At 42.9% G+C, this 26,577-nt stretch overlaps 1 protein-coding gene across 1 annotated transcript in view; it reads right to left on the bottom strand.

The window, feature by feature from the left end:
• The window catches only part of GALNT9 (polypeptide N-acetylgalactosaminyltransferase 9), a 93,735-nt gene that overhangs the window by 26,366 nt on the left and 40,792 nt on the right, over positions 1–26,577 (bottom strand). The window contains exons 3-6 of the mRNA XM_087913437.1: positions 25,189–25,355; positions 23,732–23,906; positions 18,144–18,341; positions 12,574–12,691 (exon numbers count right to left, since the gene is read on the bottom strand). Of these exons, the coding sequence (XP_087769563.1) occupies positions 12,574–12,691; positions 18,144–18,341; positions 23,732–23,906; positions 25,189–25,355 (658 nt within the window). The remainder of the gene's footprint in view (positions 1–12,573; positions 12,692–18,143; positions 18,342–23,731; positions 23,907–25,188; positions 25,356–26,577) is intronic.

The following is a 26,577-nucleotide window of genomic DNA, read 5'->3' as shown; positions in this document are numbered from 1 at the left end:
TCCTCCTCCTCCTCCTCCTCCTCCTCCTCCTCCTCCTCCTCCTCCTCCTCCTCCTCCTCCTCCTCCTCCTCCTCTTCTTCTTCTTCTTCTTCTTCTCCTCCTCCTCCTCCTCCTCCTCCTCCTCCTCCTCCTCCTCCTCCTCCTCCTTCTCCATCTCCTCCTCCTTCTCCTCCTCCTCCTCCTCCCAACTTCCCAGGGTATCCTATCATTGTAGGATTCACCACTCACCTCCCACCCAAGTTCTCAATCTGCTGGGATTATTTGAGACCACCCAATATCAACTAGGAGTTGCCAAGTTGGCGTATTCAACTCTCGGCCTTACCAGGGCATGAATACTGCAGCCAAAAGATCCTTGGCCGTGGAAAAGCAGAAGACAATCAAAGGAAAAAAGGAACAGCAGAGAACTTCTCATTATAGAGTAATTGCACATGTTTGAAGGACTCTTCAACTGGGTGATTTTTTTTTCCCCCACCATATAATTTTCTCTTTTGGCAAATCAAGCTTTAATTGGCCAAAGGACAGGTGAACAGAAGGACAAGAAAAATGGAGAACAAGATGGTTTTGAATGGAGTGGGACATTGCTCATTTCTCACGCACAAGCCATGTGCTTTATCCTGTTCTGCCCAGCTTTGAAGTTTTAATAAGGGGGAAAGTCAACTCTTTTATTTCATATTGGCCTTTATTAAGCTTAATGGCTTCCCCTGATTCATTTTCTCTTAATTGGCTCTATGAAAGTTGGCTAATTATTAGTCATACAGTTGGCATTCATGCAGTCCTGGAAAGGTAAATTGGCTTAAAAAGAAAGAGGGGGGGGGAGGGAGGCAAATTACTCTTTTAATTAGCCTGAATTGATCAGAAAGGTTACCAAAGTAGCTTGCACTCAAGCAGAAATAAGAGATACAATTGAATTCTTGGGAATTTGCTGGAGAGGAAAGACGGGGGCTGGTGGGGAAAAGGAGAAGTACCAGACTGTGGGAAAGAGTGTTTGAATTTCACCGCTCACAAAACTGCCCGGTGTAATTTTGGATCTCTGATTTTAGTTCTTTTTTTACCCAGATTTTCCATAAACAGAAGGACAATGTGAAAATGGACTTTCGTCATCAATGCCTAAGGCTCAAGATGGCTCACGATTTGTTGGACTGAACTTCTTGATCGACTAAATCCAGCCCAAGGGCAAATGTTTGCAAGAGCCGAGTAAAACCTACCCACTGATGGAAAATTAAGAGTAGATGCTCCAGCGCGATTTTTGTTTCTTTTCCCAAAAAGACTGTCCTGCAGGGATTTGGGTGGGGTGGGGGGGTGAGGATGCCTTTAAGTCAGATTGGATTCCTGGGTCTTTCCGGGATTAGTTCCTGCAGTTTTCTTGACAAGATTTTGCCCTGGGAGTTGGGGAGCATTCCAGAGGAATAAGAGGCAACTCAGCTTGGATATTACATGTGAGAGAAAGAGGTGAAGACAGCCTCTCCTTAACAGTTCCCGGGCTATATTGTGGATGAAAAATAGTTGACTTTTTATCCGGGCAAGATTCTGTCTATAGTTTTTAAATGATAAAGAACTTAGCTTGGACGAATCACCATGTGTCCTGGGTTTGGGTCCTGATACATAGTGTCTGGGGAATTATGGGAATTGAAGTCCACACATGGTGGTTGAAGAATTCTGAGATTTGAAGTCCATGCATGATGTGATGGAGTATAGTAAGGAGGTGAATCCATAGGAGGGAAGAAGGTGCATTTCAGAAAAGTAAGATGCAACTCAGCCCTGATATTGCGTGTGAGAGAAAGGTGAAGACAGCCTCTTCCTAATAGTTCCCAGAGTATATTTGTAGAGGCAGACAGTTGAGTGTTCACCCTGTCAAGATTCTATCTGTAGGTAGGAAACAATAAGAAACTCAGCTTAAAAGAATTGTCACATGTCATTCTTTGTTTTGGGCCTGACAGATTCACTCAACTACAGGATTGTCAGAATAGACTTAAGAAATTATAAGCCATGGTGGCGCAATGGTTAGAGTGCAGTACTGCAGGCTACTTCTGATGACTACCGGCTGCCTGTAATTTGGTAGTTCAAATCCCACCAGGCTCAAGGTTGACTCAGCTTTTAATTCTTCTGAGATGGGTAAAATGAGGACCCAGATTGTTGGGGGCAATATATTGAGTCTGTAAAATCACTTAGAAAAGTTTGTAAAGCACTGTAAAGTGGTATATAAGTCTAAGTGCTACTGCTATAGGCTTAAGAAGTTAACTTAGGCACATGGTTTTGCAAGCCCCAGACTCAAACTCTTTGACGTTTAATTTGAATGTCAAACTTTTGGTGGGATGTCCTTCTTGGTTTGGAGCCTGACATTCAAAGCCTTGAAAAATAAATATGCTAACATAGCTATATCACGCATTAAAGGGATGTACCTTAAAATATAACTCATAGTTTGCCATAATCAAAAACCAGGCTAATAATTCAGCAAAGACAAGTTCACAAAAAAGGTCCATGACCTTTTCTTATACCTTCTTCTCCACCCCCTGCCAATCTGAAAAGCAGGTGTCCATCAGAATACAAACAGCTTATCTGCAAAAATTGCCTCAAAATGCCTGGCGCACGAGCCAAACCGCAGGAGCCACCATGGCCATAAATCTATATTATGCCTGCACACACAAGGGTATTCGTCTTTGTTGTTCAGCACACCTACACTCGCTGGAGAATTCATTAGTGGAATGACACACTCACGCAGCGGTGCTATAAATTAATGTTTGGCCTGGAGGAATGTCATTGTTTTTGGCTGTTGTGCTGGGATGTGCTGGATTGCCCGTCGTTTCGATCATAATAGCGCTGCCAGCTACAAAGAAGAATTTAAAGCTGACTCTCATGCCGACAAGGAGAAAGTAGGATAGCCCAAGGGTGGAACATTCCACGATCTCGTTTTTAAAGAGCTAATTATGGCCACCACCTAACCTGGATGTTCTTCCAGGGCATAAAAATATCTCCAGATGGATGTGGCTTGCATAATGCCTTCATCAACAACAGCATTCTCCATCTATCTTCATCAACTTGTGTCATCACAAAGAGAAGTGTGATTTGACTCATCCAGCAGGCCAAAAACACATCACTCATTGTGGTATGTGGTGTGTGTGTGTGTGTGTGTGTGTGAGAGAGAGAGAGAGAGAGAGAGAAGATTTCTTGGAGAGGGGAAATATTAAAAAGTGTATACTCAAGAGAAACGGGTATGTACTCAGCTGACACCATGAGTCCTTGACATATTCATTTAGTGACTATTCAAAGAGTGGTGTGGTGGCCTAGAAGGTGCAGCTCTCGCCTCACAATCAGGAGTCTGGGAGTTCGATCCGAGGTAGAGGCAGATATTTCTCTGGGCACAATGAGAATATATCTGCTGAACAAAACTCCGCATTGGCATCAGGAAGGGCATCTGGCCAGTAAACACTTCAACTCCATTCAGTTGCCGAGAGTCCACCCCGCAAAGGATTATGGAGTCGTTAAAAGATGGCGATCAAAGTTGCAATGATGACTATTCAAAGTTACGACACTGAAAAAAGTGACTTATGACCGTGTTTCACGTTTACAATGACCACTGCAGCATCTCCACAGTCTTTCAACCATCATTCGGATGCTTGGCAACTAGAATGTATTTGTGACGGTCGCAGTGATGCTCTTTTGCAACCTTCTGGCAGGTCAAGTCCACAGGGAAGCCAGATTCACTTAATAACCATGTGACTAATTTAGCAGCTGCAGAGATTCCCTTAGCCACGATTACAAGAAAGGTGGCTAAGATGGGGGCAAAACTTGCTTTGACAACTGACTTGCTTAGCAGCGGAAATTTGAGGCTCCGTTGTGGTTGGACATCAAGAACTGCCTGCACTGTGGGGTCTTGAGGATTCCTTTGGGGCGATAGCCTGACATTGCAGGGCGAAGGAGAAAGGGCTGAAGGCTTATGGGTGGGGTCATAAAGAGTTAGTTTCTGAGTTTTTAAATTGCATTACTATCCACTTCTTCCGAGAACAGAGGCCTGTGTTTTATGGATGGAGAGCCTGTGATCCTATCATTGTCTATTCTGGGTGGCTAGGCTGCCTAGAACTCTTGCAACAGACAATTTAACAAGCTTCTTCATATGCACCTTCCCTGGAATGAAAGATATTTCGGCCTCGAGAAATTGTTTGGCTGAAAAAATGAAGGCCGAAAGCGGCTAATCAAACCTCCGTTAAGCCGGGTAAATGTAGGCAGAACTCTCAGCATTTGTTAGCTGAACCAATAGGGGTTTTCACTAATAGACTGCCCTTTATCTACACACACTGTGGGGACTAATACGAAATACGCTTCTTCTCTGGCAATATCTCAATTAAAAGTTGTTAGACTGGTCTCGCTGCACAATTGAGTTCAAACGTTTGACGGAAGAAACACTCCTTAAATCAAATTTTGGAAAAGGGGAATGAAGGATTGGGTAACACCATGATGGCGAACCTATGGCACTGTCATGCCCCTGGTGGAGACTGACTCTGAGGAAGAGGAGGAACAGCCAACAGGGAGTGGGAGTGTGGCTCCAGAGGTGGTGGAGGAGGCTGGGGAAGGGCAGAGGCCAGCTGAGCAATCAGAGGAGGATCCAGGCCCATCCCCTCTCCATCCTAGGGCACGCAGAGAGGAGAGGATCAGGGAAAAGCAAGGTCTACTCAGGAGGAGATTACCATGATCCTCCTCGTGGCTTGCAGCTGGGAGCTATGTATATAAGTTTGCAACTGCGCAGTCAGAATTGCTGGAGTCAAAGTTTAGTGCTTACTTTGAAAGAGGTTTATCTTTGCTGGCATTCTTCCCATGGACTCTCCTCGGTTATTTTCCTGGAGTTTATGATTAGTTATCTTGGCTTGCTTCGGAACTCTCGTCAATGCGGTTTGTTTTGGTTTTCTTTTTGCCTCATTATTTACTTTTGTGACTTTAAACTGTGCCTAATAAAACAGTGAACTTAAGTTGAAGGCCTTACTGGACTTTAATGTATGTTTTGGGTTATTTTGAGAGTCTATGGGTCATCACAGGCACACAGGTTCAGCAAAAACACAGAGCCATTTGTGTGGGCACACGAGCCCCAGCCAAACTTACCTACACTGCACATGTGTGCACCTCCCAGCTGATTTTTGACCCATTTGAGGCCGTTTTCGCCCTCCTGGAGGCTCCAGGGAAGCCTCTGCAGGACTGGAAGTGCTGAAATGGGCCTGTTTTCAGCCTCCCGAGGCTGCAGAGGCTTCCCTCGAGCCTCCAGGAGAGTGAAAATGGCCTCAAATGGGCTGAAAATCAGCTGGGAGGCACGCACCTGCGCAGTCCAGGTAAGGGGGCAGGGCGGGGATGTTGCGTGTGCATGTACAGGGGGTGGTGGGATGCATTGCATTGTGGGTGACAGCACACTGTGCACATGCTTTCGCACACTACAACAAAAAGGTTCACCATCACTAGGGTAAGACATCGCAAGCAGAGGTGGTATTCAGCCGGTTTGGACTGGTTCTGGCGTACCGGTAGCAGAAATTTTTAGTAGTTCAGAGAACCAGCAAATACTACCTCTAGTTGGCCCCACCCACCCAGCCTCGCCTTTACTGCTCCTATATTCCCTTGTTTTATAGCTCAGAGCGCATTGCTGCGCCTCAGCTGAACTAAAAAACAGCACAGCTCACCAGCAGTCGGTCTTTGAGCCCTGCGTAAGAAGTGCGCACGCAAAGCCCACTCTCAGAACCGATAGGGAAAAAATGTGGAAACCCACCACTGATCACAAGGCATTAAAAGCAAGAAGCTTTTTAGAGGGCTTCTTTTTAATTATTATTAATTGTTTTGTGAATTCCATTTCTTAGGGCTTAATACACATCGCGTTGTCTGGGTATTTAATTTGCATAACAATACGTATTACATTCCATGTTTTGTTTAGAGGCGTTCTATGGTAAAGATTGGGTGTTGACACAACTGTTGAGGGTTTCTGGCATTGAGATGACCTCCAAGTTTTCGTCCAACTCTGTAATGAAATAGTACAGCCCTCCTGTAGGAGGAAGTAATGAAAATATTTTTTTAATTAAATTCTTCAACCTCCTATGCTTCTGTCCAATTATCCTTCTTTGCCTAAGGCCATAAATTACTATCCTAAAACTGCAGGAAAAAGATACAGAAATTGGAGAAGAGATGAGAACTCACTATTGCTATGAATTAGATGCAAACTAGGCTAACAATATATTTTTAGCTATTTTTGTTTATTCCAGCTATTTTTGAAGAACTATCTAAGTGCGCCAAGATCTGTGATATGCAGTGTGAAACTGTACTCAGATCCATTTGTGTAGCACCTACAGAGTACTTCCAACTGGAATTAATTTTGAAAAGATGGAAACTCATCCTGGGTTGTTTTTTTTTCTTTTTAATTTCTGCTATTAGGCAAGACAAGTTTTTGAATGTCAGGATAATAAGTTAATATTCTGAGCAAACAATTGCCCTTACAAATGAGATGATTCTCTTCTAAAACATGTCAGAGTTAACCCCACAGAAAAAGCTGCTCAGAAAATTACCATTTATTGAGACAGCGCCTTCTAAAAACAGTAGCAGCACTGTTACGTTGGGTGATCTAAAAAAAAACCCCAACTGTTGGAAAATCCATTATTTGTGAAACGCAGCATACTCTTAATCTTCCCCGCTCAGGTTCTAATCAAATTTCTTCTCTCATTTGGAACGGCTGTTGGAGAAGAGAACAGCCTGGAGAATTGTAAGTGCTGACACTTTCCAAACTAGTGTTTTGATATTTACTACCAACTTTGCAACTTTCTGTAAGTTCCCAGGACCCTGTATCTTATCCAGAAGAGTTTTAGTTATCCAGATCACTAACCATTTAAATGAAACAATGCATCAACGGATGGAAGTGCATTGAAGTAGGCAGATTCAAGACCATGGACAGCACTGAGTTCAGGACCATGGACAGTACCACCCAACTTCTCTGTTAAGATGAACAAGTGAGACCTTCAAAAGTATTAGTCAACATTGATCATGAAAAGTTAAACCAGGTCCATTCTAATTGATACTACAAGACCCCAAGAATATCCAAAAAAAAAAAAAATTACAAGAAAGCAATGATAAACCACTTCTGATCTGTTGCTCCAAATCCTACCAGGATACATTCATGAAGTCTTGAGAAATGGAATATGACTTAAGATAGACTAATTTCACCACATTCCACACCAACATGGAACAACTGGGAGGGTATGGTAGTCTTGTTAAAATAATCCTTACAGTATAGGTAGTTCTCAACTTACAACTACAACTGAGCCTGGAATTTCTGTTGCTAAGTGAGACAGTTGTTAGGTGAATGTTGTCCTATTTCTTGCCACAATTGTTGAGTGAATCACTGCAGTGGTTGACTTAGTGAAACGGTTGTTTAAGGGAATCTGGCTTTGCTTGTCAGAAGGTCACAAAAGGGGATCACCGGAGCTCTGCAGCCATCATAAGTATGAACTGACAAGCATCTGAATGGTGTTTGCATGACTGTGGGGATGCTGCAATGGTTGTAAGTGTGAAAAATGGTAATAAGTCACATCTTTCAGTGCCATTGTAACTTCAAACAATCACTAAATGAACTGTTACAAGTCAAGGATTACCTGTAGGTCTACTCCCTTAGTACAATTCCAACTTGTACATTCTCTTACCAAGACTGTATTACTATTCTTCTTCTCATCTTTCCTATTATCTATCTCCTCCTAATTATGACTGTAACCGTGTTGCTTGTATCTTTACAATTTATATTGCTTTGTTTAGCTTCCTAGTGTGACTAGATCGCTTATTTAGTATCCTAGGACTATCGCTAAGTGTTGCACCTTATGATTCTTTGATGAATGTAATTTTTATGTACAACTGAGAGCTTATGCAGCAAAGACAAATTCCTTGTGTGTCCAATTTCACTTAGAGATAAAGAATAAAGAATTCTATTCAATAAAGAATTCTATTCAATAAAGAATTCTATTCTATTCCATTCCATTCCATTCCACTCCATTCTATATTTTCTATTCTATTCTATTCCTATTCCATATTTTCTATTCTATTCTGTTCTATTCTATTCTATTCTATTCCATTCCATTCCACTCCATTCTATATTTTCTATTCTATTCTATTCCATATTTTCTATTCTATTCTATTCTATTCTATTCTATTCTATTCTATTCTATTCTATTCTATTCTATTCTATTCTATTCTATTCCATTCCATTCCATTCCATTCCATTCCACTCCATTCTATATTTTCTATTCTATTCTATTCCTATTCCATATTTTCTATTCCACTCCATTCTATTCTATTCTATTCTATTCTATTCTATTCTATTCTATTCTATTCTATTCTATTCTATTCTATTCTATTCCATTCCATTCCATTCCATTCCATTCCATTCCATTCCATTCCATTCCATTCCATTCCATTCCAGGCAATAAGTACTCTTGGATCTTTCAGCTTTCTAAGTCTTACAGGAGTATGAATTCCCTCCTTTTTAACGTTTGTGCATGCTGCCATGTCTTTAGGATTTAAGGGATCGGTTACAGGAACACCCCCCCCAGTTAAAGCTTCCACCTGTGAGGTCCTGCTCCTACACGATTTTCACACCGAAGGTCATTAATTCCTCAAAGCTCATCTTCCTGAGCCCTATCGGTTTCTCTAACACTTCAAATGCTACTTTGTTATTTGCAAACGCAACGGCTGCTTCACAGGGTTCCAGTCTTCAAATTAAAGATTAGCAGCCTGAGCATTAAACTGGTCGTCCCACCCCACCTTCGTGTTCCCCCCCCAGCCCCCAACCTCCCAAACTCTCGGGGAGATTTACACTAGTTATTTATAAGCCTGGGTGTTTTATCAGGTGGACCAAGAGAATGCAGCCACACGCTGGCATTTTGAAGGTAGCCCTGGGGACACGTGTAAGCGAAAGGAGAACTTCAAAAGGGAACACAGCCAGCCTGCTGGGTTTAATTAAAAAGCTCAAAGAGTTTGTGCTAAGCCAGTATGGCACTCCTACATCAACCTGACTGTCAGATCCACCGGAGAAAAATATTAATCCAGATCCAATCAACCTAGAAGAAAAGAACAGAGCTGCCCTCAGGAACCCCCTTCGACTGCGTCACATCAAGAATTTCAAAAAGCCAGACATGCTGAAAGAAGTTATAAAAATAATTTTTAAAAAAGGGAACGGAATTGTGCCTTGCAACCACAAAACAAGAAAAATGATTAAGGTGTGTGGCGTTGAAATTACAGGCCCAACAACATACAATAATGCAAACCAAGTGTTGTGGTTTGCCAAAAGAGCCAGTGCAGCCGTGGGCTGTATCAACAGAAGGATAGCTTCAAGCTCACAAAAAGTAATAATACCTCTTTATGCTGCACTTGGTGAGGCCACGGTTGGGAAACTGTGTACATCGCTAAATGTCTGTGGAGATTCTCGGTCCTCCAGGTCATGGTTGTCCGAAAGGTGCTTTTTCAAGAGGCAACTGGACTTTCTCGTTTTTTCTTTGAAGACATTTCGCTTCTCATCCAAGAAGCTTCTTCAGCTCTGACTAGATGGTGGGGAATGGAAGGATTTATTCTCCTTGCAGACAGCTGGTCATTTGCATTATTTTTAGAGGGTTGTTGAGGCCACTTGGAGGTTTGTCTGTGTCCTCAGGATCACCTGAGTGGTGCAAATGGGTGTGGAGCCTTCTTGGCTGAAGAATGTTTTAGGCCCAGTGTCCCTTTACTGTTGACTACTGTTGCTTTACACCCATTTGCGTTACTCAGGTGATCCTAAGGACACAGAAAAACCTCCAAGTGTCTCAACGACTCCCTAAAAAGATGTAAATGACCAGCTGTCTGCAAGTAATATCAATCCTTCAAAGATTTTTGGATAAGAAGCGAAACGTCTTCAAGGAAAAACCAGGCAGTCCAGTTGCCTCCTGTAAAACCTTCTTTGGGACAACGCTGTGCACAATTCTGGTCACCATGATACAAAAATGATAAAGGGAGATGATAAAGGGAGACTAAATTGAATGATGGATGACAGAGAGACCTAGGTATGACTAGCCTATCAAAGAGAAAGATTAGAGAGGAGATGATAACTGTCTTCCAGTACCTTGAGGCCTGTCACAAAGAAGAAGAAAAAAGCTCCAGAGAGCACAAACAAGAAGTAACGTTTCTTCCCCTGTGCCATCACTCTGCTAAACAACTAATTCCCACAACACTGTCAAACTATCTAGCAAGGCTGGTATTACTATTGTTCTTCTCATCTTTCCTATTGCCTATTTCTTTATCTTCCTACGACTATAACTTTGTTGCTTGTATCTTGCGATTTATATTAATTGCTTTATTTAGTATCCTATGACATAGGCTGATTGCTTATTTAGTATCCTATCACTAAGTATTGTATCTTATGATTTCTGATAAATGTATTTTAATGATTATGATCATGATTTATCACTTTTTGCTTGTATGTACACTGAGAGCTTTATGAACCGGAGATAAATTCCTTGTGAATTCCTTAATCATAATTCTATTCTATTCTATTCTATTCTATTCTATTCTATTCTATTCTATTCTATTCTATTCTCCTTTCCTTTCCTTTTCTTTCTTTCCCTTTCCTTTCCTTTCCTTTCCTTTCCTTTCCTTTCCTTTCCTTTCTTTCCCTTCCCTTCCCTTCCCTTCCCTTCCCTTCCCTTCACTTCACTTCACTTCACTTCCTTTCTCTTCCCTTCCCTTCCTATCCCATCCCATCCGATGGAAGATGATTAAAGAAAGACCTCCTAGAAGACCTCCAAACATTTTATTCTATGTTCTAGCCAGAAAGGTTGGAACCCTCAAGATACGAATGAGTCACTGGCCTTGTCATTCTGCAGCCAGAGGTGGGCCGTACATACATAGGTAAAATGCTCGCCCGCATCTAACCAAAATGGAAATGACTTGTGTGTCTTTCAACATAATAGCAAGCCAATGACCTTTCTTTTCAAGAGAGGGGATTTGAGCTGGCACACGCTGAGGCTTTCAGAAGCTGCTACATTATCAGTTAATGCAACAAAAGGAACAGTTCAGAGTTTAAATTCAGCATAGGTAAACCGCAAGGCTATTAGAAATGGTCATAGCAGAGCAGGGACCATTCAAGAAAGAAAAAAGAAGGAAGGAAGGAAATCAGTGGCTGTACAAAGGACCACAAAATCTTATTATTCTAAGACAGGGAGGGGGAATCCAATCAAAAACAAAGCGGCGGCAGCCCTTTGATGGAGAAATAAATAAATAAGTTAGAGAGATCCGTAAGTCGTCAAAGGACAAACTGCTTGCATGCAGAAAGAACACGAGGGAGATGCGAAAATAGCAGCAGATCCCTGAGCTTTCAAAGAAGCTGGCAACTTCCAGGAACATCACAGCATTCTGACATGTTCTCAGGAGTGTCTACTTAAATTTTGACACTATTGTCCTGAGATTTAGCTTTGTCTTCTTCTTCAAGATAAAGGAATATGTGAAGCTTGAGTGGACTTCAGAGCAATGCAGGACTTCATTTTTCAATGGGGCGTTGTTTTCATCTTTCTCTGAAACTAAACTTCGGTTAAAGGACACTCAGAGTCTCAAGAAAATAAAAGACTGTGAAGTATGAAATCGACAACCATTCAACTTGAAATGATACACACACACACATGCACACACACCCTTCTCTCACTACATACCAGGCCTCAGGAACAAGAAAGAAATACGGAGTTACTTTGGAGAAATGTCCTTTTTATTGTTCCTCGCCTACAGACAGAATCTTGCCAGACTAAAGCAATGACAGGTCATTGTTGACTTCGATGGCCTTGACTACTGCAGACAGATTTATTGATCAACTCACTGAGAACTAAGGCACTTGAAGGAGCCCTTACCTTTGGGATTGCCACTGTAAAGAAATCAAGCGGATGCAAGCAAAGAAATTCACATCATAGCTATGGTGCTAGGTACCGTGTTTCCCCAAATATACGACCTACCCTGAAAGTAAGTCCTAGTTGGATTTGTACATGTGCACCCACTATTAGCCCTACCACCAAAACAAGCCCTAATTAAGACCCCATCGACTACAGGATGCACAGGTAAAAATTCAGCTAGGGGGGGGATAAGGGGGGGAGTGGAGCTCTCCTACTACTTACCTTTGGACAGTTGTAGCCAGGCTTCACACACCCCGACACCTGCCTTGCTGGCGCATTTCTTCTGCAGCTGGCAAGGCTTTCCTGAAGGCCTCTGTACCTGATAAGAAAGCTCTGGATCGATCCAGAGCTGTTATCAACTACAGCAGCCTTCAGGGAAGCCTTGCTGGCTGCAGAGGAAGAAATTCCTGAAGGCTGCTGACAACGAAAAGGAGGGCCGGGTGACACATGCAAGTGAGGTTAGTCAGTGGATGGCATCCCCCCAAAATAAGACCTGGTGTCTTTTTTGGTGGCAAAAAAATTGTAAGACAGGGTCTTATTTTCAGGGAAACACAGTAGCAAGGGAAGGGCTAAGGTTGATGATGACCATATCAACAGGGGAAAGCTCATTTCTTCATATCTTCCCTAAACATCAATCCATGAAGGCAAGGGACATACAACTCACCCTCATACCGAGTTCAATGTTTTCTCCTCCGTAAACCTCCATGCCCGGATCAAGCAGGCCAATCTCTCCAAAGTACTCTCGATCCACCACAAACGAACACCCAATCATGGCTGGTGTCCTGTTGAGTCAGAGAGGGAAGTAGAAGGAGAAGAAGAAGGGGAAGTAGGAGGAAAAGGAGGAGGAGGAGGAGAAGAAGGAGGAGGAGGAAGAGGAGGAGGAGGAGGAGAAGGAGAAGAAGAAGAAGAAGAAGAAGAAGAAGAAGAAGAAGAAGAAGAAGAAGAAGAAGAAGAAGAAGAAGAAGAAGAAGAAGAAGAAGAAGAAGAAGAAGAAGAAGAAGAAGAAGAAGAAGAAGAAGAGAATTTTTAATTAAAAAGAGGAAGAACATACAAAAACTCAAAAACATCATAAGAAAGACCAAATTTGACCTCCAAAGTTTTGAAAATGGGCGATTAAAACCATGGCCCATCAATTTATGACCAGCCAGGTAAATGTGTCAAACTTCATAAAGAACCACTAACTCATCCCAGGCCTTAAGCGCACCTGTCCTTGATCCATACTTCTAAGATCATTACAGCCTTAGAAGGCTATTACCTCCTATTTTCATGATGATTGAGTTTACTGTTTATTAGGCCTTGGCTGTAAAACCTGTGTTAATGGGATTTTAATACTGCTTTCCCCAAAAATACACAAAGAGAAAGAAACCCTGTCCCCGGGGGAGGGGGCATCAAATGGTCTAATCAATTTGCCTTTAATCAAAATAATAACAACCATAATTACGGTCGTGCTATAGACAGCTGATAAATTGAATCAAGCAAAACCCCTGCCAGGTTTATTGCAGTTCATAATGACTTCCTTTTCAGTATTATCCAGCCAAATTCTAAAATCCTTGATTTCACACTGTGGACCCCTGACAAAATAACTTTTCTATCAAGGAAGCAGATAGGCAGACCGTTGGAGGCATGACAGCAAAAGTTGAGATGACGGATACGACATGGCCCCTCCATGGTGGCTGGTCAGAGAGTTAATAACAAAGAGCATTTTCATTACATTTCTTGCGTTATACAACAAGGCAAACTAGGAGAGACAGTTTGGTCTAGTGGTTAAGGCTCCAGGTTAGAAAGCGAGAGACTGTGAGTTCAAGTTCTGCTTAAACCGGCTGGGTGACTTTGGGCCAATCACCAGGAGACTGTGAGTTCTAGTCCTGTCTTAGGCATGAAAGCTGACTAGGTGACTTTGGGCAAATCACCAGGAGACTGTGAGTTCTAGTCCTGTCTTAGGCATGAAAGCCAACTAGATGACTTTGGGCCAATCACCAGGAGCTGGTGAGTTCTAGTCCTGCCTTAAGGATGAAAGCTGGCTGGGTAAGCTTGGGCAACTCATCAGGAGGAGTCTGTGAGTTGTAGTTCTGTTTTAGCCAGGAAAGCCAGCAGGTACTTTGGGACAGTCCCTCTTTTTCAGCCCAACCCACCTCACAGAGTTGTTGTGGTGGTGGTGGGGAAAACAAGAGGTGTTAGATATGTTCACCATCTTGAGTTATTTAAGAGCCATGGTAGCGCAGTGGTAAGAATGCAGTATTGCAAGCAAATTCTGCTGACTGCCAGTAGTTCGGCAGTTCAAATCCCACCAGGCTCAAGGTTGACTCAGCCTTCCATCCTTCTGAGGTGGGTAAAATGAGACCCCAAATTGTTGGGGACAAGAGGCTGGCTCTGTAAACCGCTTAGAGAGGACTGCAAAGCATATAAGTCTAACTGCCATTGCTATTGCTATTATTTGTACAAAATAATAAACAAGGGATATAAATTAACAAATAAATACTACAAAAAAGCTGTAACGGGGCAGCTAGTCCAACTAAAAAGCAAACAAATATCAACAGATGCTAATAGATACCAGAAACATTCATATTCCCCAAGAGCTCAGATAAGAGGAAGGCCAGAAAAAAGATCTTGGTTTCAAAGGATTCCCCCCACCCCCCCACCCCCCAAAAAAGATATTTCCCAGCCCTCCTTTCCAGCTGCAGATTTCCAAAGATTAAGGACACGTTCACAAGGCTGGGTATTCCTCATGTCAGGCAGACTTCGACAGCAACAGAGACAGCTGCATTCTACCAGATTGAACCAGATTGGCAGATCAATATTGTCAATTTAAAGTGCCAAATCCTCCGCAGGGTTTCTTCCATCCGTTGCGGTTTGACTCTTCCCACTGGGAAAGTTGGAAGGTAAAGCCCAGGCCGCAATTAAAAAAAAAAAAAGGGAGGAGGAAAAGAAATGGGTTGTTTTCCTAAATATTGCAGAAAACACGACTTCAACCACAGAGAACCACCCGACTCTGTTGTTAAAGCCTCAACCCCTCCCAGCTTCAACCTCAAACTGCCTACTGTGCACCTCACCCCATTCCTAAGAGGTCCTTAAAGGGGGCGGGCATAAGCACACCAGTGTGCCTACCGTCCTTGTCCTACTGTCCCCATTTATCTGTATTTACTTCCTTTGTTCTTGTTTCTGTTCATACCTATACTTGTTATTTTGTACATGTTTGACAAACAAACAAATAACATAAAGATAAGTAGGTAGGCAGGTAGATAGACAGGTAGACAGCTAGATTATAGAGAGAGAGGTGGATGCATGGATGGATTGATAGATAGATGATAATAAATAGGGAGGGAGAGAGAGAGGTGAATGGATGAATGGATGATTGATGGAGGGAGGGATGGAGATGATTAGATAAATGGATGGATAGATAGATAGATAGATAGATAGATAGATAGATAGATAGATAGATAGATAGATAGACAGACAGACAGACAGAGAGACAGACAGACAGACAGACAGACAGATAGATAGATAGATAGATAGATAGATCAACCAACCAAACAAACTAACAAAGAAACAAATGGGGGTTTCTGACACAAATCGTAAATGTTTCCTGAAGTACACCAAGATTAAATCCTGGTGTATCCATTTCTATGTGTTTTGTGTGCGTTGGGTGATCACATCTTCAGGTCTTCTTAGTTCTTCCGGACTCAGACAGTCTGGGGTTTTGACAAACAGGATACGGGGCTGGATGGATTGTAGGAATTATCCATTCTGACTGATCTCATCTTTCCCTGCGCTAATTTAATCTGACATTCCAGCAGGGAGGAAACATCAGCCAAGCCATCTGTCTCTGTTACTATTCCGGAACAGATATGGTTTGCATTTTCCCAGGTGACGTTACTGACAAGGAGAGAGGGAGGGAGAGTGGCAGAGAGAGAGAGAGAAAGATAGAAGAAGGAGGAGGAGAAGAAGGAGAAGAAGAAGGAGGAGGAGGAGGAGGAGGAGGAGGAGGAGGAGGAGGAGGAGGAGGAGGAGGAGGAGGATCTCAATCAGAATGAAAAGAATGTGAGCCCACCTGCTCGACTTGAAGGGGGAATGGGGAAGAAAGAGGACGCTCTTCACAGCAAACATATGTTGATAAATCGACACACATCCAAGCACACTTAACATGGCAGGCTTGTAGATAGCTCTTTGACACAGCCTCGTTTGGTCCCAGCTGAGTGGCTGGGTCTCCTTTAGTTGCCCTGCACAGGAGAACGGAGCTGGAAAGCAGGTTAGTGGGGGTGGGGGAAAGGAATGGAGATTTTGCAGTATCCTTCCCCTGCCACGCTCACCAAACCATGCCCACCAAGCCACGTCCACAGAACTGGTAGTAAAAATTTTTTTTGAATACCACCACTGGAGTGAGGTCCATGGTAGACAGTTTAAATTTAAATTTTGGGGGGTTTGAGGATGTAACAACGGAGTCGGGTAGTGGATATCCAGGCATTGACGGCTCTGTTGCTGAAGTCGTATTTTGCTGCAGTCGAGTTTGGAGCGGTTCACTTTGAATTTGTATCTATTGTTTTTGCCCGTGTGTTACTGTGGTCAAAGCTGAAGTAGGCATTGACAGGTAGGACATTAGAGCAGACAATTTTGTGTACTAAGCTTAGGTCAGACTGTTCTAAGTTGTCTAGGTCCAAAATTTCAAGCCAGGTGGCCTAAGGTATTCTATTGCGAGCTGAGGAGTGCTGCCCAACTTCTCACTGCCCTCCCACCCCAATTGCTGTAACGAAAAGAGAAAGAATGCAAATGAGGATAAGGAAATAATAGCCTGGCGCTTTCAAAAGGAAGGAAAGAGGTACGGCAGGTGAAAGTTTATCAAGGAACATTAAGATTTCCTGAGTTATTCCTCGCCTACATTCCGAGGCTCACAAAGAGTTAGGAGGAGAGCTGATAAGGAGGGAGGCCTGCTCGCTGGTAAATAAAGTTCACCAAATGCCATTTGTGTCCCTCTGTTTGGCAGAGATAAGAGGAGAGGGAGAACTAAGGACATGTTTGCATCCTTTTAGGAAGATTTGCCTGGTTGGGGGGAGGAATAAAAACGACAACCAGGCTTGTTAAGGATGGAGTATAGAGCAGTAGAAAAAAACTGAAGGAGATTATCAAGGGATCTAAATGGATTTTTGGCTTCATTTACACCAGTGGTGGGATTAAAAAAATTTTTTTACTACCACTTCTGTGGGGTGTGGCTTGGTGGGCGTGGCAAGGGAAGGATACTGTAAAATCCCCCTTCCCTCCCCACCCCACTAACCTGCTTTCCAGCTCCGTTCTCTGGTGCAGGGCAACCAAAGGAGACCCAGATGATAAGCTGTGGACATGGCTTGATGGGCGTGGTGTTCTGTGGGTGGGTCTTGGTGTCTTGGTGGGCGTGGCTTGGTGGGAGTGGCAGGGGAAGGACATACTGTAAAATCCCTTTCCCTCCCCACCCCACTAACCTGCTTTCCAGCTCCGTTCTCTGGTGCAGGGCAACCAAAGGAGACCCAGCCAATCAGCTGGGACTCGGGAGGCAGAGAATAGATGGAGGCGGGGCCAGTCAGAGGTGGGATTTGACAGTTCTCCGAACTACTCACAATTTCCGCTACCGGTTCTCCGGAACTGGTCAGAACTAACTGAATAGCACCTCTGGTTACACACACACACACACGTACACGCACACACACATACCTCACTGCAAACAATGCTTTCCAAAATCCCCGGCTAAGTCATCTTTGTATCCCTTAACAGCAATGAAGGACAGGGGAAAAGAAAAATTAGAAGTTGAGAGTTACAATAAGGGCCCTTCCCGCCTCTGTCACTCAGAGGGTCTCTTGGAGATGATGCAATGGGTGGAAAGTGATCAAGGAGAGATCCAACCTGGAACTAAGAAGGAATTTCCTGACAGTGAGAACGATTGATCGGTGGAATGGGTTGCCTCCAGAAGTTGTGGGTCCTCCATCCCTGGATGGGGTGTTTTTTTTTATAGAAGAAATCGGAGAGCCACCACTTGTTTCCTGCTTGAGCAGCGGGTTGGACTAGAAGACCTCCAAAGTCCCAACTCTTCTCTTTTTCTGTTATTTTGTGATTCACTTATGAAAGCATCTCCAAGCAAGTGCATGGAAAAAAGAATCAATTCCCTATGAGATTAATATCCCTTCCCTCCGGTTCGAAGGCCACGAGGGGCCTACCTAGAATTTTCCATGCCCCATCACTGAATTTGAATAGTAAAAAGAAGGGAATCACCTGATAGGTGCAGACTCATCTCCTCTGTCCAGCCAGTCCTGTGGTGGGATGATGTACATGCACCAGAGACCCCAATTGTAGCCGTGGGCAGCGTTGGCATACTGTTGCACTTCAAAAGTATTGTACTTGATGTTGTCTATAGCAGGTAAGACAATCCGTTTGCGGTCCTCTTTAATCCGGGTCAGGGCTGGTTCCACCCTATAAAACAATCGAGATGGGTGATTTATTCATTTGGACAATAGTTAGTGAGCTTTAAGGATACCCAGCTCTACATGACTCTTTGTGGCTTAGAGTGGCTTTATTTTATTTTTTAAAAATAAATAAATTAAGAGATGAATCATAGGTCTCCAGAAGGCAAAGTCTATATAACAATCAAAACACCCTACAGGGACTCACCTATCAGCCTGCTAAAGGTCTGGGAAAACAGCCAAGCTTTCTTGATATCTCCATTTTATTGTTAGGTATTTATGAAAGAAATCTATTATGTATAGTGAGAGAATCGGCTATAGGTTGTGCAACAGGGAGAGATAACCAAACTGAAATAACATTAATTTGTTCCAAGAAGCTCATGAGATATCTCCTCATTTTGTAGTTATTTTTCACTCTAAACTCACATGTATATATTGAACATTAACTTGAAAGCACATGGTCGATACATTCAAGCCATGAAGAAAAGGCTGGAGGTATTAAACAATGCACTAAATGAAAACAGCCAAGATTTTAATGACTTGTTGAACATTTTAAGCGGAGGGAGGCAGACGGATTCCCTGGGGAATCTGGTTCCAGAGGACCAGCACAGCGACAGAGGAAGGTGTTTAAAATGGGATTGTAGACAGTCCTCATTCAGTGACTTTTTCTTTTAATGACTTTCCAGATTGAAGCTCCTGTTTCATCCCTCAACTCTCCAGAAGCCCACTCAGACAGACTCTGCTTTGAAAACGAAGTTCTCGAGCCAAGAGAAGTTATACGTCTCTGGAGTTTGAGAATGAGAGGCAGCACAGTCTTCTTTGGATGAGCTCCACCAGTCCACTTTCTACAATTTAGGCCAGACAGGAATTATATGGAGATCTTCTGGATTATGATTATTCTTCTCATCCTTTCTATTAGCTATCTATCCTTTTCTACTTATGACTATAACCTTGTTGTTTGTATCTTTACAATCTATATTGTTTTATTTAGTTTCCTAGTAAGATTTTGATTGCTTATTTAGTATTTATGATGACTATGATCATGATTTATCACTTATATCTTTTATGTATACTGAGAGCTTAGGCACCAAAGTCAAATTCCTTGTGTCCAGTCATACTTGGCCAATAAAGAATTCTATTCTATTCTATTCTATTCTATTCTATTCTATTCTATTCTATTCTATTCTAATCTATTCTATTCTCGTCCTCTTCTCTCCTCTCCTCTCCTCTCCTCTCCTCTCCCCTTCTCTTCTATTCTATTCTATTCTATTCTATTCTATTCTATTCTATTCTATTCTATTCTTTTCTATTCTATTCTCTCTTCTCTTCTCTTCTCTTCTCTTTTCTTCTCTTCTCTTCTCTTCTCTTCTCTTCCATTCCATTCCATTCCATTCCATTCTATTCTCATTTCATCCCCTCTTCTCCCAGTTCTACCAACAGTGAACATGTCTTCGTCTGTGCTCCGTGCAATGCCTATAGGGACAGACCCATACCCAAACACACAATCACACCTGATTCCCATTTTGCCTCGACTTACTACATCCCTGAATGCTAAAGCAATTGAAGGGTGGAGGGTGGAAAAGGAGATCTTTGCAGTGCAGCGAGGAGAGAAGTCACCTTGGGCTCCTTAATTACCAAGTGACAGCTCCCTGAAGGCAAAAACCACAGGCAGTTGTCAAAGTTGCCCTAAGAAGAAGACAAAGGCTTTACATCATTATTGCAAAAATAGAGTTCAGAGTCTTGCGGCAAAGGAGATCAGTGGGCAGGGATCCACCGTGATGGACAGCTACCCTGCCCAGTCCAGCTGATTTGCACGGGACAGAAGCACCAAAGATACGGTGGCAGGAATGGGGTGCTTTGACCTCCAAACTCTGTGGTCTTCATGGAAGCTGGGCGGTTACACAACTTTCAGCCAATTATCTAAATAAACAAGGACGTGGACAATTTTTTCTCATTGAAAACCACCTCCTGCTCCGCTTCTCCTTCTCCTTCTCTTCCGGGGATGGGAAGGGGAATGCTTTTCCCACGGATTTCCCTGAATTTATGTCAACATTTTTGGGGGAGGAAGTCTCTCCCTCCCTCCCTTCTTTCCTTCCTCTTCCCCTTTTTTACTTCCTTCCTTCCCTTCCTTCCTTTTTTCTTCCCTTCCTTCCTCCCTTCCCCATCCCTCCCATCTTTCTCCTTCCTTACTTCCTCTCTCCCTCATCCCATCTCTTCTCCTTCCTTCCTTCTTTCCTACCTTCCTTCTTCCTCCCCTCTCCCATCTCTTTCCCCTTCCTTTCTTCTCCCTCCCTCATCCCATCCCATCCCATCTCTTCTCCTTCCTTCCTTCCTTCCTTCCTTCCTTCCTTCCTTCCTTCCTTCCTTCCTTCCTTCCTTCCATTTCAGCAGCATGATTTGGGAAGATTTGCAGATGGGAATACAAAGCTGGGCTTGGGAACACATTCAGGCTGGACCTGTCTGATCCATGCGCTATCAATCGCTCGTAACAGTTGGGGAACACGAGGCTGTTCCTCTTGGGTGGATATATTTCTGAATGCCTTCTTTGAAACGTTTCTGACTGCAAAGGGAAACTAGCTTTAGCATTAGCCAAAACCCTCTGTCAAGTTCAGCTCAATTTTCATTTCACTATCAAGCCCTTCCCGCAGTGAATAGCCATGCAGATGTTGCCTTTTGAGGCAATAAAGATTAAAAAAAAAAAGACTCGATCTTCTTTCGGAAGATAAATCTTAGATGCCCAGCCGAGCTGTCATCCTGGATATCTCTGCGCCATTCCCTTTCTGTCTCTTATTATAATCATAGCCCTTAAAGGCCAGAAACCGTGTCCTTCTCTTTGCATGCTTTACATAGCTCCATAGCAACACCATAAATATTCCCCTTCTGTTTATGCGGCTTCCAATAAAGAAAAAGGCATCTCGTTCACTAGATGGAGAAGAGGAATCTCTGCTCTGTAGTCCTCAACTTACAAAGGTTTGTTTAGTGACTGTTCGAAATGACAACGGCCCTGGAAACAATGACAAATTTTCAAGCGTACAACCATTGCAGCATCCCCATGGTCAGAATAGAATAGAATAGAATAGAATAGAATAGAATAGAATAGAATAGAATAGAATAGAATAGGGAATGAAATGAGAATAGAATAGAATAGAATAGAATAGAATAGAATAGAATAGAATAGAATAGAATAGAATAGAATAGAATAGAATAGAATATATGGAATGGAATTAGAACAGAATATATGGAATGGAATTAGAACAGAATATATGGAATGGTATTAGAATAGAATAGAATAAGGAATAGAATAGAATAGAATAGAATAGAATAGAATAGAATAGAATAGAATAGAATAGAATAGAATAGAATAGAATAGAATAGAATAGGAGGAAGGGACCTTGGAGGTCTTCTAGTCCAGCTTTCTGCTTAGGCAGGAAACCCTACATCATTTCAGACAAATGGTTGCCCAATCTCTTCTTAAAAACCTCCAGTGTTGGAGCATTTACAACTTCTGGAGGCAGGTTGTTCCACAGGTCGATTGTCCTCACTGTTAGGAAATCTCTCCTTAGTTCTAGGTTGCTTCTCTCCATGATTAGTTTCCATCCGTTGCTTCTTTTCCCGACTCAGGTGCTTTGGAGAACAGCTTGACCCCCTCTTCTTTGGGGCAGCCCCTCAAATACTGGAAGACTGCTCTCATGTCCGTCCATGTCCTTCTCATCAAACTAGACATTCAGTTCCTGCAACCGTCCATCGTATGTTTTCGCCTCCAGTCCCCTCATCATCTTGGTTGCTCTTCTCTGCACTCTTTCTAGAGTCTCAACGTCTTTTTTACATCATGGTGACCAAAATTGGAGGCAGTACTCCAGGTGTGGCCCTACAAGTTCACGTGACCAAAATTCAGCCGCCTGACAACTGGCTCATATTTATGATGGTTGCAGCATCCAAGGGTCACACGATCCGTTTTTGTGACCTTCTGACAATGGAGAAGCCAGATTCCCTTAACAACCGTGTGACTAATTTAACAACTGCAGTGATTAAGCAACGGGGCAATTACAACGTAAAATGGGACAAAACCAGAGGTGGTATTCAGCCGGTTCTGACCGGTTCTAGAGAACCAGTAGCAGAAATTTTGAGTCGTTTGGAGAACCGGCAAATCCCACCTCTGACTGGCCCCTTCCCTTCTCTGCCTCCCATTGAGTCTCCTTTGGTTGCCCTGAACAGGAGAACAGAGCTGGAAAGCAGGTCGGTGGGGTGGGGAGGGAATGGGGATTTTGCAGTATATCCTTCCCCTGCCACGCCCACCAAGCCACGCCCACAGGGCTGGTAGTTAAAAAAAAATGAATCCCACCAGTGGACAAAACTCACTTAACAAATTTCTCACTGAACGGCATACATTTTGGGCTCACTTGTGGCCATAAGTTCAGGACTAGCTATCTCGAGGGGACTCAATTGATGCTCTCATTACACAGCTAACGTGAAAGAAGTCTCGGTATTCGTATGATGGATGTGGCCAGTTGCAAACAAGCTTTCCTAGCAGGCAACCCGTCTGATGGGATGGGAAGTTTGAACAAGATTTTCTTTAACTGGCATGAAATTATCATGATAGAGCACGTTAGCTGAGCTTGAAGAGATCCTTACAAACAACGCTGTTCTAAAATTGTCATCTCAAGGTCTTTTATGGATTGTCCATTAGAGAAAATCTCTGTTGGTTTGTTTTGTTTATCAAAGAGTCTAATGAATTTCTTATGGAAAAATATTTCCGCTGCTTAAAGTTCAGTCTCAAAACCTACTTCTGAAGTTACATGAATGGTATTTTTTTTTTTCCCCTAACAACTCTTAAATAAGCTTTTGGGGTGTCCTTTTTTTTTTTTCAACCAGAGAAATGAGAGGAATAAAATATATTTATATGATGAAACAGAATAAAATAACCAGCATAAAAATTGCAAAATATAAAAAGCGGTAAGCCAGGAATAACCTATAAATATTGAAAAGCCATAGCTTAAATGTTAGAAGTTAGATAACAAAGTTAAGTAAAATAAACAACTCAAGAATATATTATTATTATTAATATATTATTATTATTATATTATTATTATTATGGGATAAATTATAAGTATGTGATATAAAGCAATATGTTACCTGCCTTGTAAGGATCTACAATGGAAAGAGGTTTTATGTTTTTAATGTTTAATGATGTTTTGTCTTGTTTGTTTGTTTGTAAAATCAATAAAACTTGTTTTTTTTTAAAAAAGGATATATTATTTTGTGAAAGAGAGAAATACGTGTGGCAAGAGATGGATTCTGGGGACCTGTAAGGTACGGTTCATTGCTTTTTCTCGTTCTTTTCCCCTGTCAGCTCACATCAGCTGGAAATTTCAGAGCTTGCCAACTAACACAACATCTTACCAGCCAGTGTTGAATTCAACGTGAGCATCAAAAAACCCGACAACTGGAGACGTTGAAGCTTTCCATCCTTGGATTCTTGCTCGGATCAACCCTTCTCGTTTATTATTGCGGACTATTTTCACCAAACCTGGGTATCTTTTGTGAACGTATTGATCCAAATTAAACTTCAGCTCAACTGTAGGTAGGAAAACAGACAATGTTATTCAACTGGCAACCAGTGTTGTTTCTACGTGGTCTTGATGTTGAGGGAGTACACGACTTAAAACAGTCCGTTTAGTGACCATTTGAAGATACAACAGCACTGAAAAAAGCGACTTTAGGACCGTTTTTTAAATTTTGCAGCAGCCCCATAGTCACGTGATCCAACTCAACATCACTCACATCGAGGCACACATCTCCTTGCCTGGCCTCTCATGACTGTGGGGATGCTGCAACAGTCGTAAGTGTGAAAAATAGTCATAAGTCACTTTTTTCAGTGCCATTGTAACTTTGAATGGTCACTCCACACAAGCAAAGTACCAGCAAACGAGGGGAAAATAAAACTCCAGAGAAGTTCCAGAGACAGGAAGTCTAGTCCTGCCAAGAACATAATAAGGGTTAACGGAGAGGCAGTTTCTGTAAGCAACACCAGAATGTTTCCTTCCTGCCTTCCTTACAGGATTAGGCCAGTAATTTCTTCTAACAACTGGTTCTCTGAACTGCTTAGAATGTTAACAACCGGTTCTAGCAAATAGGTGAGAACCTGTAGAATCCCACCCCTGCTGCCAGTGGAGTTGGTAGCAGATTCGGATAATGAGGAGGTTGGGGAGGAACATGGGCTAGTCCTGGAGTCTGGGGAAGGCTCTGACATGTGGTCTGTGTTGGAGGCAGAGATGGGGCCAGGGCAGGCTGGCAGTCATCAGCTGCCTTCGGAGTCGAACATCAGTGAGGCAGAAGAACAGCTGGAGCCTATTCCCAGGGTGTGCGTGCACAGAGCTGCCAGAAGAAGGGAACAGCTATGGAACAAGGGTCGACTTGGGAGGAAAGCTATAGGTGGATGGTGAATGGCCCCTCCCATAGGGAATAAAAGAGGAGCAAAGGGGGAGTGGAGTTTTGCAGGAGATAATTAGTCCATTTGGGTGAAGATCTGTTCCTGCATTCTTGCCAAGTATTGTCTGCTACAGCGTGGCGTTTGGAAGATATCAGCCTGGCAGCTCTCCAAGCCTGATAAAGGTTTGTAATTGGGAAATCTCTTGAAAGACTGTTGGCCGGGACTTTGCTGGAGTGGAATTTACTGTAAACTAAATAAAAGGGGTTTATCGGGACGAAGAGTCACCTTCGTGCTGTTGGGGAAGTCTAGGTCAAAACAGTCTTCCTCTCTTTCCCCATCCCACCCGAAATGGCCTTCTCTCAGGATGGACCACGCAACTGGAGCACAAACCAGCAAGCTGGCATTGGGAACACTTGTGAACAGTTACCGTTGTCGCTGTTGTCGTCCACCAGAATGACCTCCTTGAGCAAGTGGGATGGCGTGTGATTCACAACGCTGTGAACTGAGCGTAGGATGACAGACAGGGCTTCATTTACAAAAATGAAGACCACCGAGACTTGGGGGAGGTCTTCGGGATAGGACATCTGTTTGCACCTGCGGAGAATAAAACGAAGTCTAGGAATGTAACAGGCATAAAAATATGAATAATAAAACATTTCATTCTGAATCGTATTTTATTCCAAGTCCATTTCAAATCGTATTTTATCAGAATAATTTGTGTCTGGGACTCTGAACTTTGATATGGCCCAAGGGCTAATCGATAAAGTGAATAATTAAAATAAATAAAATGCATATGAACAAAGGCACAGAATCACAATCACGTGATGTATTAGTACCGCTTTATTGTTAAGGCTACCTGGAATATTGCATCCAGCTTTGGTCACACTACAAACAAAGATGTTGAGACTTTGGAAGTGCAAAGAAGAGCAACTAAGATGATGAAGGAGCTGGAGACTAAAATATATGAAGAACGGTTTCAGGGTGTTACCCCAAAGAAAAGGGGGTCAGCCTGTTCTCGAAAGCACCCCCAAGGCAGGACAAGAAACAATGGTTGAAAACTAATCAAGGAGAGAAGCAACCTGGAATTAAGGAGAAACTTCTTCACAGGGAGGACAATTAACCAGTGGAACAGAAGTTGCCTTCAGAAATCGTGGAAGCTCCATCACTGGAGGCTTTTAAGAAGAGACTGGACAGCCACTTGTCTGGGATGGTATAGGTTCAGGTTCTCCTCCTTGAGCAAGGAGCTGGACTAGAAGACCTCCAAGGTCCCTTCCAGCTCCATTCTGATTCTGAATGTCTCCCGGTGAGGAACATCTTAGCTTCCTCCTTCCATGAGTCATCTCGACCACGCACGGCCATTCCTCTCCATCCTAGCCATCTCAGACGTGACCTCTTTTGAAAGAAGAGGTCACTGTCCCTCCAGATATTGGCTGATGATCCTTCCCATCCGAGAGGACTGCAAGGAAGAAGTCAAAAGGATCAATCCATTCGTGAGAAAACAGCCCTCGGGGTAACTGGGAATGTGCAACCCCTGGCTGGGATTGTGACAGTTTTATAGACCAGGTGAGCTTTTGATCGGATTCATCAAGGCCCTTTTCAACATTTCCTGCAACGCACACCTCATGAAAGTAACACTCCGTCTCTTGCCCTTGCACAGAAATTAACATTAAAAATAACCGACACGCTCTCACAGGCAATTCCAGAGCCCAATTACCATAGCAATTACAGAGCCTGTTCTCTAAAATACGGCTAATGATCCCAGGGGAAATGAGTTTCTTTCCTCTTGTCAAATTCACTGACCTCCTCTCTCAACACT

The sequence above is a fragment of the Pseudonaja textilis genome, chromosome 15 (genome assembly GCF_049901715.1).
Source record: "Pseudonaja textilis isolate UNSWEBS1 chromosome 15, rPseTex1.2, whole genome shotgun sequence".
NCBI lineage: Eukaryota > Metazoa > Chordata > Lepidosauria > Squamata > Elapidae > Pseudonaja > Pseudonaja textilis.
Note: the sequence above shows the minus strand (reverse complement) of the source record. Positions and strands in the feature narration are given on the sequence as shown.